The 21,641-nt window shown below is 31.1% G+C and overlaps 2 protein-coding genes across 2 annotated transcripts in view; one reads left to right on the forward strand and one right to left on the reverse strand.

Annotated features, from left to right (window-relative positions):
* The window catches only part of LOC143071535 (signal recognition particle subunit SRP72-like), a 47,178-nt gene extending 44,574 nt beyond the window's left edge, over positions 1-2,604 (reverse strand). Inside the window, exon 1 of the mRNA XM_076245903.1 lies at positions 2,446-2,604. Coding sequence (XP_076102018.1) covers positions 2,446-2,542 — 97 coding nt within the window. The 5' untranslated portion in view covers positions 2,543-2,604. The remainder of the gene's footprint in view (positions 1-2,445) is intronic.
* Positions 2,605-3,588: 984 nt separating this feature from the next.
* LOC143071537 (uncharacterized) lies at positions 3,589-20,765 on the forward strand. Its single transcript, XM_076245904.1, has 8 exons — positions 3,589-3,611; positions 7,482-8,242; positions 9,300-9,983; positions 11,635-12,369; positions 13,441-13,488; positions 16,670-16,720; positions 18,757-18,852; positions 20,416-20,765. The coding sequence occupies exons 2-8, from the start codon at positions 7,498-7,500 to the stop codon at positions 20,652-20,654; spliced, it is 2,598 nt and encodes an 865-aa protein (XP_076102019.1). The 5' UTR covers positions 3,589-3,611; positions 7,482-7,497; the 3' UTR covers positions 20,655-20,765.
* Positions 20,766-21,641: the final 876 nt, after the last annotated feature.

Genomic DNA, 21,641 nt, shown 5'->3' on the forward strand with positions numbered 1-21,641 from the left:
TTCCTTCGATTTCCATATCAATTCCTAACAAATTTCCTTGATCATCTTTTTTTACTTTATGTATTTTATACTCAAAGTTTGTTGTCAATAAAATTGCTACTCCTCTTTGATTTGTAGCAAATGAATTAAATATGCACTCTCCTCCCCATAGATTTTTTATTGATATTTCATCATTTTCTGAAAAATGTGTATCTTGTAAGCAATATATATTACAGTTTTTTGATTTGAGATAATCAAAAACATCTCTTCGCTTCTCTATTGAATTAAGACCTTGACAGTTGTATGAGAGAATTTTTATACTATTATTACTCATTTTCAAATGATATTTCTATTTTAAAAAACAAAAATATGTATTTTGTTAAATGCATAAAAGAAAAATCCATACAGCTGTGTACTTAAAGTGTGTGAATGTGAAAATATCTTTGAGATGTCTGATCTCACCTGCCATGTTTGAGAAGAATTCAAATTGTAACCAGAAAACACCAACAATGCTGCATAATATATTATACATTACTGTGCCAATAACATGAAATAGAGAAAAAAGACATACAATTTGTAAAATGTAAAAATAGAAAGAAGAAAAAAATGAAATCATATATAATCAAAAAGAGACAAAGCAAAAAAATCAAATAGTTAAAAACAAATTATGTTGTTCAAAAAGTAACATATCCACTATTTTTCTATTTTCTTTTAAATAACAGAAATGATGTTCTCTGTGTGTAATATCTTTATCATTAAAACTAGCTAGAGATGGTTATCTCCCTTGCATCATAAATCAATATAATGATTTGTGAGAGTCATTGATTGATATGATAGTTAACTCAGTCATTTAAATATATATATATATATATATATATATATTTCTTATATTAATTTATCCAAATATATATCCAAATGCATTGTAGTAAGGTTTGTTCAAAAAGTTAAAGATAATGAAGAAAAACAATTTATTTCTTTTTTTATATCAAAAATTAGCCATCTATGTATGATTTGTGTGTACATAGATTTCACTCTTTTGCCCAGCTGTATATGTTTTAAAGAGCAAGAAGGCTGGTACTTTATGCATTCAGGTTCATAGTTTGATTACCTGGTACTTAATATTTCTTATCTTAAAACAATATATAGTTTGATTTTGACCAGACTATAAATAGTGCATGCATATATGTAGTCAAGAATCTTGCAAAGTAGTGGCTCTTGTCAAATGCACATGTTATACCTAAGTACAGCAAAATAGCACTAAATAGTTAAAGTGAAAGCTAAACATACAGCATAAGGAAGCATTAAATTATGTTAGAGCAATGAATAGAATTTCAAAAATCCTGTTAAAACTAATAATTCTAACAGTATATTTTAGTACATTTGTACATACATGTATCAAGGAGGAACATGGTTGGTACATACAGTACTATGTAGTCTTAATTTTGATAAAAGGGTGCAGAATCTGCAGATGCTGATGTAAAACATACTAGGTAAAGAAAATTTAAAAGTTTGAAATATCAACAATTTAGTCCAAAGAATATATCCCTTTCAAATTCCAAAACACTACAGATTTAACACTTTGTGTTTGTTTGATTTAAGGCGTGTTGTTGGGTTGTTGTCCCTGTAGTTCAAATCAAATCTCACAGGATTGGTCATTATGAACAGGCTATTCTTTTTTTGTTGAGAAACAGCAAACAACCTCTGCCCCAATACATGTAGAACAGTGTTTGCCAATCAGAGATATTAATTTGAAAAATTATGTACGATTCCTTGTACGTGTATATACATGCTAGAAGCTTATACTCTTGCATATATGAAGGAAACGTCACAAGATGGTTTGATATTGAATAAAAAATAAAATCCTCCCACCCGCCCCATTTTTTTGAAAAAATTGGATGAAAATCTACTAATTAAATTTAGTTGGCCTTAGATGATAGTGTTAAGGAAATGAATATTCAAACATTATAGGTATACGACATCATATCCTAGAAAAATATGTAAAGAAATGAACTAGATATATTGACAAGCTTTGCATGGACAATAAACAATAAATATTTGGGAAATAAGTGCAACATGAACCTGGGTTGCAATTGTGAACATTTTGAAATAGGAAAAATCTGTAGCTCTATGGTCTGCATATGGTAAATGAATATCATAAGCATTTATGAGCTAAGGTTTCGCAGCTAGCCTTGGTCAGAAGCAGCTTAAAAAACACACCAAAAAACAACATATTTTTTTAGGGAAAGTCTTACCAAAATAAAGAAAAAATGTTACTTTTAAAGGTTATCTTTCTTTTTAAAACTATAAGAACTATATTACCTTTTACAGACATAAAATGCATTTTTTTTGTTTACACTCCGAAATCATGAGCAGCTGTCAAAAAAAGACAAACATATTTCTAAGGGGAAACTTTAGTTCACTAAAATTTTTGGAGAGGCGAAAATCAGTAACATTTTTGAAGATTACTTTTGTTAACTATCTTGAGAGCTCGATCATACTCCTGGTTGTTCTTATATTTGTTTAATTCTGCGTACAAATTCTGCAAAACCGTCGCCTTTGCCATGCTGTCAAAATCCTAAACAGGAAGTTCTTTCAATAAGGTAAACGTCCAACCACATCCGGAAAAAGCGGTCTCACTAATTAGCGACAAGAAGAATTTTAGCGACAAGAAGCGTCAAGAAGCGACAAGAAGAATAATATTAGCGACAAGAAGCGACAAGAAACTATTTAGCGACAAGAAAACATATTTTTTTTTAATTAAAATTACTTATTCCAAATAAATATTAAAAGAATATGCAAAAGAAAACAATTTTGATGACAAGAAAGTTAATATTGATAGAGAAAAAAATGAAACATAGATCTATATTCAGTTTCTACATTGATTTACATGATATTTTATTATGTATAACAGCTGTAAGTATTACGTTTACCCTGTTGTATTATGATATTACTTTTACTGGTGTTTTAGAACAATAATATATTTATCTTATAATTTGTTTTTTTTTAAAAACTATATCTTTGTACAATATATATAATAAACTTGCAAAATGCATTATCTGTTTGCATCATTGTCCAGAAAATACATGCACAAATTGTGAAATACACAAGAACTGAAATCAAACAAGAGGAAAACATAATTAAAATGTGGTCTTTTTCATCATTTTATATAGTGTATTGCCTCATTTAACGATATTTATCATGTTTATGCATATTGATTGAAGATTATTCATTTAATAATAAAAACTACACAATCCCTTCCTCACAAATGTTTAATTTCTTCATCTATCAATATTATGATAAAAACTACACAATCCCTTCCTCATAAAATGTTTAATTTCTTCATCTATCAATATAATATTAAAAATTATCAATTCATTGCCCGTATATTAAAAAAGACTAAATGCATATCTATGTTTTCTTGTCGCTAAATAGCTTCTTGTCGCTTCTTGTCGCTAAAATTATTCTTCTTGTCACTTCTTGACGCTAAAATTCTTCTTCTTGTCGCTTCTTGGCGCTTCTTGTTTCTAATTAGTGAGACCCGGAAAAAGGGTTGATTTAACTAACTACCACCAAGCGACATAAAATAGCCTTGTATCGTTTTAGATATGTCGGCTTCCCACACTTTACTTTCAGTAATAAAATAGCAGGCTAAAATTTTAGATTATTCTTCTGATTTCATGTCTCACAGCAAAAGAAAGTCGTTATATTCCCATGTTTAACAGTACTTTGAGTGCTCTGGTCATGAAGAATCAAAGAGTTGTCTTTCTTTTCTAATCACAAACATGGTTCTCGGCTCCTCATCGTTCTACAAAATATGATATTTTAAGACAAAAACAACATGAAAGACTAATTGATAGTCGTGTTTTATATTTCAAGTGTAATTATACAAGAGTAAGTGCGAATTTAGGTACTTTATTTCGAGATTCAGATAAATTTAGTAGATTTTGGTTATTCAAGATTGATTATTGAGGGTTTGGATGATTAAAGAATAATGCCCTTAAAAAATGAAGATTAGAGAATAACGGGCAAAAAAAATGAAGATTAGAGAAAAAAGGGGTTAAATTTATGAAGATTAAAGAAAAAAGCGGTTGGAATGTAAACTTAAATATTATCCTTAGAATATAAGTTCCCAAGGGACAATATATTAAGGAAAAACTATCCCTACAGATGAAATATTAGTAAATAATGGATATTTTTTACCTTTAAAAGTTGTCCCACTCTAAAAAAGATTATCCGCTACGAAGGATAAAATCAATGTAGATATAATATCCTAAGGATAAAAGTGAGTAGTAAAATAATTTCCCAAGGGATAATATTACCAAGAAATTTATCATTTCTAGGGATAATATTTCTACAAAATTATATCCATTTGGGATAATATTTCAGTAAAATTATATCCGATGGGATACAATGTCATGTAAATACTATCCTACTGCATCTTGATCAATGAAGTGTTTTAACAAATGGCACATTGCTTTAAAGAAACAAGTAAAATGATAATAGATAATCATTTGTGTCAAGATGGATGGAGAGAAGTATAACGTTTTGTACAAATATCTGCTGAATAAAGAATACCCAAAAAACAGCTCTTTAAATGAGAAACAAGCATTACGAAAACGTGCCCAAAGCTTCTTAATTAAAAAAAAATAAGCTGTACTACAGAATTAATGAACATGATGAAGGTAAGTTTATATTCATATTTGTATAATCATCAATAATTAACAGTGTTTGTTTTGAAATATGTTTTGAATTAAATAAAAGAGATTTTAAACCCAAAAATAATCAAATATCGATCATAGATCAAAAGATGTAGATAAAATAGAACTATCCCATAAATAATATCCACAGGTTATAATACATGTAGTATACAGATATTCCAAAAATTTCCTACTAAGTACTGTTTTTAATTTTTTCGTAAAATAATCCGGGAGATAAAATGTCTTTGAATATTTTATCCTCTAGGATAGAAAATTGCAACATTTTATATCCCACAACACTAAAATAATATCCATCATTGTGGATATTTTTTTAGTGTTGGGGATATAATTTGTGGCAATTTTCTATCCTAGAGGATAAAATATTCAAAGACATTTTATCTCCCGGATCATTTTACAGAGGGGATCAAATTAATTGTTACAGGAAGATTATAGAGAAAAAAGGGGTCCGCCATTACGTAGAATCACACAGGTTCCCGTAAACTTTGACATAACAATTCAAAAATTTTTACGTCACAATAAAAAAGAGATTGTTTCTTGACGTCAAAAGGTTATTCGGAGGCGATCTAAGGTCATTTGTAGACAAAATTCAGCTAAATACCAAAAGTGTAAATATGTTTTTTAAAACAGGGGTGGTTTTTTTCAGGCAGTGTCTGCACGTACCCACATGCGGATATGCATATACCCAAATTGGCCTTTGTAGGCTAAGCGTACCCGCAACTGATTTTATAATAAATTGTCTTATGATTGGGAATGAAGAGTGAAAGATACACGAAATTATAAATGCATGTAAAAAGAATAAAATTAATTTATACTGAATTTGAATAAATATGTGTTAAAAAAACGTGAGTGTACCTTTGATTTAAAGCAGTGTAAGGGAGGTAATCCAAACATATTGAAAGTAAAATGTTGTGTATGTTTGGATATACCTCCCTTACACTACTTGTTTGTTAATTATGTATAAAGAAATGTTGTATTGTCTTGAGATAATTAGCTGTCAATTTATTTTCATAAGTTGTAGGCAATTTTTAGCTCACCTGGCCCAAAGGGCCAAGTGGGCTTTTCTCATCACTTTTCATCCGTTTTCATTAACTTTTATTAAAATCTTCTCCTCTGAAACTACTTGTCCAAATTAAGCAAAATTGGCCACAATCATCATTGGGGTATCTAGTTATAAAAATTTGTCTGGTGACCTGTCCAACCAACCAAGATAGCCGCCATGGCTCAAAATAAAGAACCTGTTGTTGGGTTGCTGCCCCTAAATTGGTAATTTTAAGGAATTTTTTTGTTGTTATTATCTTGAATATTATTATAAATAGAGGTAAACTGTGGACAGCAATAATGTTCAGCAAAGTAAGATCTACAAATAAGTCACATGATCAAAAATGGTCAATTGACCCCTTCAGGAGTTATTGCCCTTTACAGTCAATTTTTTACAATTTTTTACAATTTTTGTTATCTTTCAAAAAAATCTTCTCCTCTGAAACTACTTAGGCAAATTTAACCAAACTTGACTAGAATCATCATAGGGTATGTAGTTTAAAAAATGTGTCTATTGACCGGACCAACCAACCAAGATGGTCGCCATGGCTAAAAATAGAACATAAGGTATAAAATATAGATTTTGGCTTATATAACTCTGAAACCAAAGCATTTAGAGCAATCTGATATGAGTTGAAATTGTTTATCAAGTCAAGATCTATCTGCCCTGAAATGTCAGATGAATCAGATAACCGGTTGTTGGGTTCTACCCCATAATTGGTAATTTTAAGGAAATTTTACCGTTTTTGGTTATTATCTTAAATATTATTATAGATCCACCAGATAAACTGTAAACAGCAATAATGTTCAGCAAAGTAAGATCGTCAAATAAGTCAAATGACCAAAATAATCAGATGACCCCTTCAGGAGTTATTGCCCTTTATAGTCAATTTTACCAATTTTCCTTAAATTTTTGTAATCTATACAAAGATCTTCTCCTCTGAAACTACTAAGACAAAATGTAACCAAACTTGTCCACAATCATCATAAGAGTATCTATTTAAAAATGTGTGTGGTGACGCTGCCCGCGAACCAAGATGGCAAAAATGTTCATCAGATTTAGATATATCTGCCCTGAAATTTTCAGACAAATCCAACAATCAGTTGTTGGGTTGCTGTCCCTGAGTTAGAAATTTTATGGAAATTTGGCAGTTTTTAGCTATTATCTTAGATATTATTATAGTATCTAATGATACTATAAATAATGATTTTAAACCTTACCTTTACATGATTTCCAAAGCATCAGTAAATAAAAGTGAGCGACACAGGCTCTGTCGAGCCTCTAGTTTTCTCATTACAGATTTCTGAAATTTAATATCATTTTTTTGCAAAAAAAGGGTGTGGTAAAAGTTTTTTTTTGGGGGGAGGGGGTTCAATACACAACAGCTTAGTGTATTGCACAAAAGCAAAAAACTAATACAAATTCAAATCATATAACCAATTCTAAGTTCTTTGACTACAGTTATTCTGGGTCAGAAACCTATTATGTGTCAAATATTTAATTACGATCCAAATTCAGACCTGTATCAAGCACTAATATTGTGTCGATTTTTGCCTCAACTGTTTAGGGTTGGACTTCTGCTGTCGTATCAAGCTGCGCTCAGCGAAGCAATATGTTTTGTATATATCTAAAAATAATTTACTATTGATTTTCAATTTTCATGCAAGAACTAATTCTTTACAGTACTGGTAAGAGATTATTAAATGTTTCCTTCATATAATTGCACTTGTTTTTATTACTTTAAGGTTTAACATACCCAGGATGGCCGTTTCTTCCAAAGACCATCAGCCTGCCTTGCCTGTGACAGCCACCACATTAACAGACTCCATTGTAACTTATTCTCTCTCTAATATTCACCCATTATCAAAAGGATGTCTGAAGAATGGATTTTTGGAAACAGAAGAAATTGTGAAGTTGTTGACATCTTTTGTGTATGCTGACGCTCTAGACAACATCCCTGGAGGAATCAAAAACAATGTTTATTTTGTAGTTAAGAATGATGACAATGTTGAAAGGCAAAAACAGGGAGACCATAGTGAATTTCCTGATGATTGTGGAGTGTACAATTCTAATAGAGGAAAAGACCCCAAAACTTTCTTCATTGTCAACCCAGAAGGCACACTTCAAGTGGTATATAAAATGGGGGATCAATTCTGCTCAGAGAAGAGAATCAAAGGAAAATTAGTATATTTACCACTGCAAACACAACCCTCTTTGGATATTCTAATTGAACTGAACAGAAAGTATTCAACGTTAAGCAATGATTCGTCATATTTGAGACGTGTGTCATGGCTAGGAGGACATGAAAATCATATTGCTGTAGTAGAATATTTTAAAGGATATACAGAATCTATTCAAACAGGTGCCAATGTTACAGATGAGATCACAGATATAGTTCATGATACTCATTTGAATGTCAAAAGGAAACTTGAACATGATGAATGGAGTGGGCCCAGCTGTAAAAAACAAGCACATAACAAGAAGCTTAATGAAAACAACAGTCAGGGTAACTATTTCAAAAGGCAAACAAGTATTATTGTGAACCAAGAAATTCTGAACTAAACAATTTAAAAAAATACAAAAATGCCATTATTTTAAAGATATATGGTTGATGTCTTTTAAATACTCATATTTAGATTACCTGGCTCAATTACACCATAGCAAACTATTGCAATCCATGAATAAGATCTACAAATTAATACAAAACTTTTAATCAATTGGAAAAATGTTGGAGTTTGTAAATCAGTGTCGAACAATTATTCTAAAGAGTGTTCTGTCCTTTTTAGAATAATTGTCCGATACTGATTCAAATGAATAGTCCTTGACCAATTTTAATTTGATTTCATTAAAGGTCTTGAATACTTGTGTTTTTTTTTATATAAGCTGAAACTGACCAAGTATCATTGTGTATTTTTATTTGGATTTTGGACCCATGGCAGTTTTCAATTTGGTCCAGCAATATAGCCTTTTTGTGCTCATGCAACGTAAACATCAACCAATCAATCAATTTGGTCCAAAATTAAACTTTTTTGTTTAATTTCAACAAAAATAATATCAATTGGGTTCTTTGATATGCCAAATCTAAGGATGTATTAAGATTTTGGATTTTTTATCCCATTATCAAATTGTTCTACATTATGGTCCAAAGGGTCGAAAATAAAAAAAAAAAAAAAAAAAAATGAATTTTTGTGGTTCTTTGATATGCTGAATCTAACCTTGTATTTAGATTTTGAATATTGGATCATTAGAACAAATATCCAATTTCAAATTCTTAAGATGGAAGACTGTACATTTATCTTGTGTCAGAAACCTATGCTGTGTCAAATTTAAATTCGGAGCTGTTTTAAGCTTGAATGTCCCGCCATTAAAACCAACTGTTCAGAGTTGAATCCAGTTCAACCTCTGCAGTACTTAGCATTAAGCTGCACCCTGCAGAGATATTTTTAGCTTTTTTTTTAAATATTGAACCAAACTGACTGTGAAGTATTATTTATAGTTATAGAACTTTTCTAAGAAAAAGTTTTTAATTCTTTTGATTACTTATATTTTGACCTTTTATTTAGATGATTTGGCTGAAAATAGAACATTGTCCTCTAATAACTACTTCTTGTCAACTGGATGTCTGAAGAAAGGGTTTATGGAGGCAGAAGAAATTGTGAAGCGGCTGACATCTTGTTTGTATGAAAAAGCCTACAATGATATTCCAAATGGAGTTAAAAATGACGTTTATTTTGTGGTAAAGAATGATGCAAATGTAGAAAGACGTAAAAAGGGAGTCAATAGTAAATTTCCTGACGACTGTAAAGGATATAGTCACTCAGATTCATCAACCTCCAAAAATTACTTTGTTACAAACCCAGAAGGCAAGCTTAGGTTTGTATGCAAAAGGGGTGAACAATTTTGCTATATAAAGACAGTCAAAGGGAAAAAATTATTCTATCCACTTGAAACCCAGCCATCTTCAGAAAATATAATTGAACTGTATAGATACTATACCACGTCGAAGAAGGATTCCATATTCAAGAGACGTGTTTCATGGTTGGGAGAAAATGAAAATCATCTTGCCTTAGTAGAATATTCTGGGATATTTCCTGGACTAAAGCAACATAGTAATTGTAAAGATACAGACTCTATTCAAACACTTGCTAATGTTACATCTGAGATGCCAGATATGCTTCAAGATACTTCAAGTTCCAGCATAACAAAACATATATATGACATGAAGCACAATGGCAGCAAAAGTTGGGGTAACTTTCTATTCACTTATCTGTTTCTAAAGGTTTTTTTTTTTTTTTTTTTAATTTTTAATAAAATCAAACCATATTTTTTCAGTTTCCTCTTGAAACAAACTACATTTGACTGAGACTATTTATAGTAGTCTCAGATTTTGTTAAGAATTTTTTTTTTTTTTTTTTTTTTAAAGTCATAAGAAACGAGTGACCGGTGAAAAAATAATGTTCTTCCAATTCTTGAACCAATGCATACAAACATCATAAACTTAGTCTTCTGTGCACGAATTTAACATTTTTTCGTGTAAACTTCGTATAATCATCAAATTTTTTTCAATCGGTCAGTTTTATTGTGAAAATATGGCAGGTAATTAAAGTTTTTGTTTTGAAGCCGAAGTTTAACAATTGTCACCTGTTTGTCAACAATCCACAAAAAATCAACAAAAAAGCATGGAAATTGAGCACGTGTTAAACATGTAAATTCAGATACATGTAATAGTTTATTTTAAGGACATCCATGCGTATTGCGATCACCATATTTTTACGATATGGTTCACACTGAGGTCACTTTGCATACGGAAAATATGTCGGGTGGAATTGCTTCCTGGAAGGAAACAATTAAGATAAAGTAAACTTCTTCTAAATATGAATAAATTAAAGAATTTTCTTCAGAAAAAGTATATGTACATAAGTTTTATAATGAAAACTATCCATTGAGTTATAAAAAAACATATACATTATTTTTTTTAATTTGAGGTTTCTTATGACTTTAAAGGAACAACCATTATAGTATTTTCCCCAAAAAAAATTAATGAAAAAAAAATATTCTGGTCAACCAGACATAGATTTATACCTGATGAAAATTTCAAAATACTATCTGGTCTACATGTATATATGGTAATTTGAAAGTCAATATTTCATTAAAGTAAGCTTATTTTTAACATATTATTTTGAAAAATCCTACATGTATGTAAATGAATGAATCAATTCATTTAAAAAAAACTATGTCCCCTACAAAAGATAAATGGTTGGTGACTTTTACTAGATAATTGTATTTAATGTTATTTAAGCAATGACTGTAATATTTTTTCTGTCTTAGAAGAAATAACATAAAATATGTTTTGCACAATGATCGATAACCTGTAGCGGGTTATTTAAAGTGTGCACCACATTTTTTATGTTATTTCTAATAGACAGAAAACATATTACGGTCATTTCTTATAATTTAATTCTAATTCATTTTAAACAGAGTAGATCTGCGTTGATGACGTGACAGTCACATGACAAAATTATGTCTATGAGCTGATAAACAAAACTATGTCAGCCAATCAGAAGATGCGTTACATCCAAAATTAAATTATATATGAATGTAAATATATAGACAAGTTTGGAAATTATGCACTTTCCAGTAAATTTCCTATTTCTCAATGCTGTAAACGAATGACTGTATTCATACATTTTCAAGGGTATCAATTTTCATGGATTGAAGAACATTTTTTTATTTCATGGCTCTGCTAATTTCTGCAGACAAAGCCTATAGAAAATTTGATATCATGGTTAACCTGTGCCCACGAAACACACAAAAGTTAGTATCCAACAAATAATAATGAATTCACGTACAGTATTGAATAGACATATATGATAACTTATCTTTTTATTCCTTATGAAGATGGTTCTGCTGAAATGAGGACTTTGACCCTTAATATCCACTCCTTGTCAAATGGATGTCTCAACCAAGGGTTTTTGGACACAGAAGAAGTTATCAAGAAGCTGACATCTTTTTTGTATGAAAAAGCCCATGACTGTATTCCAGATGGAATTAAAAATGATGTTTATTTTGTGGTAAAAAATGATGAAAATGTAAAAAGACGTAAAAAGGGTGCCATTAGTAATTTTTCTGATGACTGTGGTGTATACAATTATATCAAGGGATCAACTGCGAAAAGTCACTTTGTTACTAACCCAGAAGGCAGGCTTAAGATGATATATAAAAAAGGGGATCAGTTCTGCTATACAAAGCAAGTGAAAGACAAAAAAATATTCTATCCACTGGATACTCAACCATTGTCAGACAATATTATTGAACTTATTAGACATTATAGCACATTGAAGAAGGATTCAACGTACAAGAGACGTGTGTCATGGTTGGGAGAACATAAAAATCATCTTGCCTTAGTAGAGTATTCTGGAACATTTCCTGGGTTGATGCCACATGGGAATTCTAAAAAAGATAAAGTATATGTTCGAACTCCTGCCAAAGTAATGTCAGAGATGTCCGATCTGCTACATCAAGATAAACCTTTGGATGTTTACAACAAACTGACAATAAAACATAATGAATTGAGTGGGACAATCAGTAAAAGACAAATACATGACAAGAAGCACAGAGACAAAAAGAGGAAATGTAAGATTTATTTAATAACTCAAACATAATGTAATTCAAATAAAAACTGTATCTGTGATTTTATGTATTTTGATTACTTCAAATTTATCTTTCAGAAATAAGAAGATGTTAATCAGGTATTTTTGCCAATGAGATAACAATCCTCCAGAAACCACATGATACAGATGAAAGCAACTAAATGTCAAGAGTCTGTCAAGACATAGCCTTCAACAATGAACAAAATACACAATACAATATAGTAAGAAATAAGAGGCTCATACCTGTCTGATAAAAATTCTAAACAATTCAAATAATAAAAACAATGACCCAATTTATGTAAAAGATATATAACAGATTGCAACCACTTAATTACATGCTCCTGACTTTGGACAGACACATCAAAATATGGTGGGGTGGTACTTTAGACATGCTTGCAATCTCTTAACTCTCTCCTAACGTAGAACAGTGGTGGAACAGCAGTGCAACTTGAGAACAAATTGTCAAAATCAGTTGGAAAGGGCTTCACTCTTCAGAAAAAATACCCCCAAAAATCCAGTCTTATCACAGTGAGAACCGATTGATCAATGACATCATTTACACTGATTGAACTTTGTTGTGCATTTAAACAAAATCACAAAAAAATGTGATACAATGGTCTGTTATATTAGTTATAAGGTTTATACAATTCAGATACATCCAACCTTCAAAAGAAATATTGAAAAGTTCTTTTGTGATTACAAAATCCTTGACTTAATAATATATACTTATTTGAATTAATGCATTATTTTTTCATATATGGACAAACATTGGTAAAATGACACACATTTAACGTTTATTCTGATATTTAACATACAAATTCTAAAATAAAAATTAATACATGTACATATAAAAGTATAACTCTTCATTTCCATTCATTTATTTTATTTACTTATTGCTTGCTAGTGTTTATTTTTCTATGAACAACAAATGATTAAGGAAGGAAGGACATGCAGTACTGTTTTGTAAAGAAGTATTTTGTTATTTGACAGTAAATAATTTTAAGTTTAAGTGTTGATAAAGATAATAATTCTATATACATAAATTACATTTTAGTCAAACTGAAGACAAAAAAGAACATACAGGTAGAACAAAGTAGCATAGGTTAGTATAATGATATACAGGTAGAACAAAGTAGCATAGGTTAGTATAATGATATACAGGTAGAACAAAGTAGCATAGGTTAGTATAATGATATACAGGTAGAACAAAGTAGCATAGGTTAGTATAATGATATACAACTCAACTTACTGTTGCTTAAAACTTTTTAATTGCTAAAAGTATTAACCAATTCTTTGTAATAAAATATGAAATAATTTTAATAAAAATCTTCATTCTCCATCTTCTCTGATGTGAGCAGAATCAATTCATGATTCCTACCAGTGAGTACATGTACTAGCTTATTTTGATGTATATTCTTTTCTGAAGCTGTAACTACAAACATTTTCACAATCTAAAGAAATAAACCTGGTAAAAAGATTCCAGTTGGGTATGATACATGGTGTCTAGATTACACAAAAAAAGATCCCAGTTTGGTATGATACATGGTGTCTAGATTACACAAAAAAAGATCCCAGTTTGGTATGATACATGGTGTCTAGATTACACAAAAGATTCCAGTTGGGTATGATACATGGTGTCTAGATTACACAAAAAAAGATCCCAGTTTGGTATGGTACATGGTGTCTAGATTACACAAAAAAGATCCCAGTTTGGTATGATACATGGTGTCTAGATTACACAAAAAAGATCCCAGTTTGGTATGATACATGGTGTCTAGATTACACAAAAGATCCCAGTTTGGTATGATACATGGTGTCTAGATTACACAAAAAAGATCCCAGTTTGGTATGATACATGGTGTCTAGATTACACAAAAAATCCCAGTTTGGTATGATACATGGTGTCTAGATTACACAAAAAAAGATCCCAGTTTGGTATGATACATGGTGTCTAGATTACACAAAAAAAGATCCCAGTTTGGTATGATACATGGTGTCTAGATTACACAAAAAAAGATCCCAGTTTGGTATGATACATGGTGTCTAGATTACACAAAAAAAGATCCCAGTTTGGTATGATACATGGTGTCTAGATTACACAAAAAAAGATCCCAGTTTGGTATGATACATGGTGTCTAGATTACACAAAAGATCCCAGTTTGGTATGATACATGGTGTCTAGATTACACAAAAGATCCCAGTTTGGTATGATACATGGTGTCTAGATTACACAAAAAAAGATCCCAGTTTGGTATGGTACATGGTGTCTAGATTACACAAAAGATCCCAGTTTGGTATGATACAAGGTGTCTAGATTACACAAAAGATCCCAGTTTGGTATGATACATTGTGTCTAGATTACACAAAAAAAGATCCCAGTTTGGTATGGTACATGGTGTCTAGATTACACAAAAAAAGATCCCAGTTTGGTATGATACATGGTGTCTAGATTACACAAAAAAAGATCCCAGTTTGGTATGATACATGGTGTCTAGATTACACAAAAGATCCCAGTTTGGTATGGTACATGGTGTCTAGATTACACAAAAAAGATCCCAGTTTGGTATGATACATGGTGTCTAGATTACACAAAAAAGATCCCAGTTTGGTATGGTACATGGTGTCTAGATTACACAAAAGATCCCAGTTTGGTATGATACATTGTGTCTAGATTACACAAAAAAAGATCCCAGTTTGGTATGGTACATGGTGTCTAGATTACACAAAAGATCCCAGTTTGGTATGATACATGGTGTCTAGATTACACAAAAAAGATCCCAGTTTGGTATGATACATGGTGTCTAGATTACACAAAAAAAGATCCCAGTTTGGTATGATACATGGTGTCTAGATTACACAAAAAAGATCCCAGTTTGGTATGATACATGGTGTCTAGATTACACAAAAAAGATCCCAGTTTGGTATGATACATGGTGTCTAGATTACACAAAAAAGATCCCAGTTTGGTATGATACATGGTGTCTAGATTACACAAAAAAGATCCCAGTTTGGTATGATACATGGTGTCTAGATTACACAAAAGATCCCAGTTTGGTATGGTACATGGTGTCTAGATTACACAAAAGATCCCAGTTTGGTATGATACATGGTGTCTAGATTACACAAAATAGATTCCAGTTTGGTATGATACATGGTGTCTAGATTACACAAAAAAAGATCCCAGTTTGGTATGATACATGGTGTCTAGATTACACAAAAGATCCCAGTTTGGTATGATACATGGTGTCTAGATTACACAAAAAAAAGATCCCAGTTTGGTATGATACATGGTGTCTAGATTACACAAAAAAAGATCCCAGTTTGGTATGATACATGGTGTCTAGATTACACAAAAGATCCCAGTTTGGTATGATACATGGTGTCTAGATTACACAAAAAAAGATTCCAGTTTGGTATGATACATGGTGTCTAGATTACACAAAAAAATATCCCAGTTTGGTATGGTACATGGTGTCTAGATTACACAAAAAAGATCCCAGTTTGGTATGATACATGGTGTCTAGATTACACAAAAAAGATCCCAGTTTGGTATGATACATGGTGTCTAGATTACACCAAAAAAGATCCCAGTTTGGTATGGTACATGGTGTCTAGATTACACAAAAAAAAGATCCCAGTTTGGTATGATACATGGTGTCTAGATTACACAAAAAAAGATCCCAGTTTGGTATGATACATGGTGTCTAGATTACACAAAAGATCCCAGTTTGGTATGATACATGGTGTCTAGATTACACAAAAAAAGATTCCAGTTTGGTATGATACATGGTGTCTAGATTACACAAAAAAATATCCCAGTTTGGTATGGTACATGGTGTCTAGATTACACAAAAAAGATCCCAGTTTGGTATGATACATGGTGTCTAGATTACACAAAAGATCCCAGTTTGGTATGATACAAGGTGTCTATATTACACACAAAAAAAAAAAACCAGTATAATATAATCAGATGAGGAATACAGGTTATTGGAATATGAGTTAAATTATGAGCTTCTTGGACAATTAATGTGTATGAATGAGAATTTCTACAAAAATCTTTTACAAACTTATCAATTGTAATATCTGTCTATAATCTGACCAAAAATATGTGTCAGAATAGATTTACAAATCAATTCATACAAACATAAGTGATAATTGCAAATGTGGACTTCTGATGTTTTTAATAAAGTGACTTAAATAAATCCTGACCAGGCTTATTACTGGTCCTAACATAAAATATTGTGAAAGGAAGTGTATCTTTAGTATATACTTTTTTATTGTAGACAATCCAGATTTATCTGATGAAGTTCCATCTGCAGTTTTCCATATCTTAGGTTTGTAAAGAATTAAGTACACTAATTCAATCACAAAATATCTTTTGTTTCTAAATATGATTGCAAATCATTTAAGTATATATGAAAATAATACAGGCGATAAATTTTCTCCCTGTCTTACTCCAATTTCAGAGAAAAAGATCTCTGAAGTTTCATTGTTATGTTTAATACATGATTTTACATTTTCATACATATTTTGTATAATTCTTAAAAAATTTCCAGTAATATTTGTATGAACAAGCTTAAGAAATAATGAGTTACAGGGACAAAGTCAAATGCTTTTTTCGAAATCGACAAATGCACAGTGCAGCTTTTTCTACTGAGAGAGGAGTAATTCAAATAATGCATACAATGCAAATATGTGATCATTTGTTGATTACCCCATGTACGCCTGTATATGACACGGAAACCAGACATAAAATCATACTATATCCCGGCGGCATTGCAGTGTTTACAAAATGCATGTCTAGGCGTCAACCAGGTGTAAACCAGACGTAAACCTTTACTGTTGCTTTTATTTCTCATTGTTTAACTAAAAACTTGAAATATTAACCATTGAAGAAGTAATATATCAATAAATACATTTTAGACAAACACTGACTCAAATAAGTGTAAGTTTAAATAAGAATTATGACAATTGATTTTTCTTGAAATAAAGGTAACATTTTAACTTAGTTTTTTTTGAAAATTATTGTCTTTTGAACTAAAATATAATGATAATACTGCAATTTAACTTAAAGTAAAAGATTTTAATGTTATTATCCAAGGATAAAGATTTAGGGATTTCAAAATTTCTGATAGAACATAAAACTTAATAATTTAGTTATACTTACATAATTATTATTTACCATGTATATCACTTTCCTTTTATTTCACAATTTTCATTAATCAATTTGATTCCATAATTCCAATTTCCAATTCTTTCAAAAAGCACAAAACAAGCTAATTATCCTTGAATATATGAAGCTGCCATAAGTCCAACTCTAAATTGCAAACTAAAACCAAAAACCAAAGAGCCAAATTTTGAAAAAAAATCCAATGAAGCATTATGGGTATTTTTATTAATGCCATACCAACAGTTTAACGCCCGTAAGAAAATTTACGCCTTGCTTATTTCAATTTACGCCAGGTTTAGGCCACTTTTTTCTACGCCTGTAAGGTCTACAAATTTACGTTTCCTGCTCACTTATGCCTGGATCTAGACACGTAACTACCACTTACGCCTGGTTTACGCCTTATTTCCAGGCGTAATACACCTTACAATTTCGTATGGGCCAGCTTGGTTTTCATGTTATAATTTATATTCTTCTATAAAAATATTTAATCTATCATTCAAAATGGATGTAAAAAAAATTCCTAAACAAGATAACAATGTAATAGGTCTATAATTTTTAGGATTCATCTTGTCTCCTTTGTTTTTGTATACTGGTATCATGTGACCTATAAGCCATGCTTCAGGCAAAAACCTGAATCAAAAAAACTAAGTTAAATAATTGAACATAAATATCTATCATACAATCCAAAGAAGAACAAATATATTCGTTAACTATTTGATCTTCTCCTGGTGCTTTATTATTTTTGGCATTTTTTACAGCTTTTTTATCGTATCTTTAGTAATTTTCCCAAAACTAATACAACTGCATACCAAATATATTTGACTTGCTGCTAGTGGTTCACCGTAAACTAGACTGGCTAATCACAAACTAATACATTGTTGATGCCGTTGTAGCCAATGCCGGAAACGGCATACCTATGTCTCGCTTTTTGACTGTCAAGCGGGACAAAATAAATTACAATATAAAATATAAGTTTTAAATAAACAAAAGAATTTTTCTGCTAACTGCATATTTCAGACACTGATGTGGTTGCAGGGCATTAAAGGGTTGTTTTTTTCATTTATAAGAAAAGTTTTTTTACTTATTTTTATTTCTTTACTAGGAATTGAATAACTTCATAATAAAAGATATGTTTGTGTATGGTTGGTTTGGATATGCCTGAAATGATCCATCTATCATTACTTATAATATTTATTGCAGACAATAATTTCCCAGCACAGTTTACCTGTGCTACTTCAAAGAAGACACCTCCAAGATTTACTAATTTACAAACAGTACAAGCTCCATCTATTTCAGGTAATTAAATAATTGGCAAAGTTACTAGATGATGTTAAAACTTAAGATATGTGGTTCTGGAACAAGTTATACCATACAAATTATTGTTCATCAATTATTGTTGTACAAATAGTGAACATATCTAGCTTTATATGAAGGAGTTTAGTAATGGGGATACCTTCATGACAAATGCTGGTAAAATTTTTTGCCAAATGACGCCAATGGTAATTTTTGGTGCATGATGATGAAATGTACACTCTTTAAGAAGATAAAAAAAACCTGACTGATTTTGACGCATCACGTTAATTTTTATCCAAATAAGACCCTTACTACATGTATAACTATTTGAGTCCTCTAACGAATCACAGTAAAATTTAACCATTTTGACGCTAACGGTAACCAAAAATTACTGTTTGACGCCTGACGGTTAAGGGTATTACTTCCCTCATAAAGAAAACCGTCTTTACACTTCACTGTAATCATAGAAATCAGAGCAATTTAGTTAATTAGAAACTACAAATTTAATTCCTTTTTCTTCATCATTTAGATGTTTCAGACACCCAAATATTGATACTATTTCAGTCTGCTATCCCAGGATGTTATTTACAAGGTTAAACAGTGTTTTTTTTTATACTCACACTCATGTACTGAATATTCTATAAAGAAAAAAATGGTTTTGCTTTGGTAAAATATGTAAAACAAGAATGTGTCCATAGTACAAGGATGCCCCACTCGCACCAGTGGCGGATCCAGAGGGGGGGTTCCGGGGGTCCGCACCCCCCCTTTATTTTGGCCGATCAATGCATTTGAATCGGGACATATGTTTGCACCCCCCCCTGCACCCCCCCTTTGCCCTGGGCTAGCACCCCCCCTTTCGAAAATTCCTGCATCCGCCACTGCGCACTATCATTTTACATGCTCAGTGGGCCGTGAAATTTGGGGCAATACTTTAATTTGGCATTAAAATGAGAAAGATCATATCATAGGGAACATATGTACTAAGTTTCAAGTTGATTGGACTTCAACTTCATCAAAAACTTAAACCAAAACTTTAACCTGAGCTTCGCACTATCTTTTTCTTTGTTCAGTGGACTGTGAAATTGGTGTCAATACTTTAATTTGGCATTAAAATAAGAAAGATCATATCATGGGTAAAATATGTAAAAAAAAACCATCTTAGAAATGAACAACATATATGGCCTTATTATTGTGGTGCAAAACTTCGAAGGGATAGAATGAACTATAAAGCATTATTACTGTGGTGTAAAACTTTGAAGGGATATAGGCCTCAATTATATAGACATAGCTATTGTATGGGGAATCATACATAAATTCAAGTCTGTATTGTGTATGCTGCAGTATTCTATTTTCTGTTTGTTTGATTGTTTGTTTTACAATACATCTTTTCTGTTTGACATGGCATTTATTTTGCCATTTTTTTTAGAGTAAACATGAAAAAAAGCTATTAAAATATGGCTTTTAAGTAACAAAAATCGACATAGCTTTATCAGAAATATATTTTTGCTCTTGTTTCTCTTTTTTAAAAACTAGTAGTGAAAAGGAAACATTTTTTTTATTTTGCAGAGTCAATATTAGAGGTTGAAAAGGAAAAACTTGAAATTGAAAGAGAAAAGCTGGCTTTGGAAAAAGAAAAAATTGCCATAAAAAGAGAAAAGTTGCAAATGGATAAAGAAAAGATGAAAATCAAAAAAAGAAACCTTGAATTATTCGAGGAATATGTAGCTTTAAAAAAAGTCAAACTAACAAATGCTGTTTCTGAGGCTTGTGAAGTATCTCCAGTAATTGTGACATGTAATTATTAGGAAATATAAAAATCTGTTCCTCTCAAACAACAAGACCAAGATCTAATTGTGTGATATATTTGCATTTAAGTGATAGGCTCTTTGTTTAATTTATTAAATATGAAAAATGTGTTCACTTTAGACTTCTTTTTGACAATTAACTATATTCTAGATATATGTTTATATTGAAATGTATTCATGATTTTATTTATTTACAACAAATATCACAAAAACTTAACATTTAAATAAAGTCAAGGTCAGATGAACCCTTAATGTACACTTTGGACCAAAAAACAGGGGATTTTTTGTTTATAGTACCTAATAAGAAACAGATAAAATGGCAAGAATTTAGCATTGACCAATTAACCACGAAATTGAAGTCAGTGTTTGATGGATCTTGCAAGTTGGAAATGTACACCTGACAATCATTCCTTCACCAAATCTAGATGACCTATTCGTCATAGTATCATAGATACAAACTGAGCCACGAAAAAACTTCACCTTGATCACTGATCTACCAAATGAGGTCTAGGTCAGGTAAACCCTGTCTGACAGACATGTAGATCATGCAAGGATCCCATATACCAAATATAGTTATCATATTACGTATAGTAAGTGAATATTTTTTTCATGAAAAAAAAACAACATTTCTTCAAGCAGTCACTGAACCATGAAAATAAGGTCACAGACAAAAGACATGACAGACACTAACATTGTGACATATGGCATCTGCATACAAGGTATGAAGCATCAAGGTCTTCTACCTTGCGAGGGATAAAGCTTTATACCAATATTCTATGCCACTGAAGCCGCCATTTCTGGATAGTGATTTCTTTGTCTCTCATTCTCACCGTGTATCATCAGTACACCGGATATAGGTACTAACCAAGCGGGCATGATCGATTTTGACCTTACACGGTAACGAAAATCTTTGTTTTGCATTATCAATATTCAATGTACATTTCTCAACGTTTGAAATTCCTGCTCCCAAATAATTTTCGCATCGAT

The sequence above is a fragment of the Mytilus galloprovincialis genome, chromosome 4, assembly GCF_965363235.1.
Source record: "Mytilus galloprovincialis chromosome 4, xbMytGall1.hap1.1, whole genome shotgun sequence".
Classification (NCBI taxonomy): domain Eukaryota; kingdom Metazoa; phylum Mollusca; class Bivalvia; order Mytilida; family Mytilidae; genus Mytilus; species Mytilus galloprovincialis.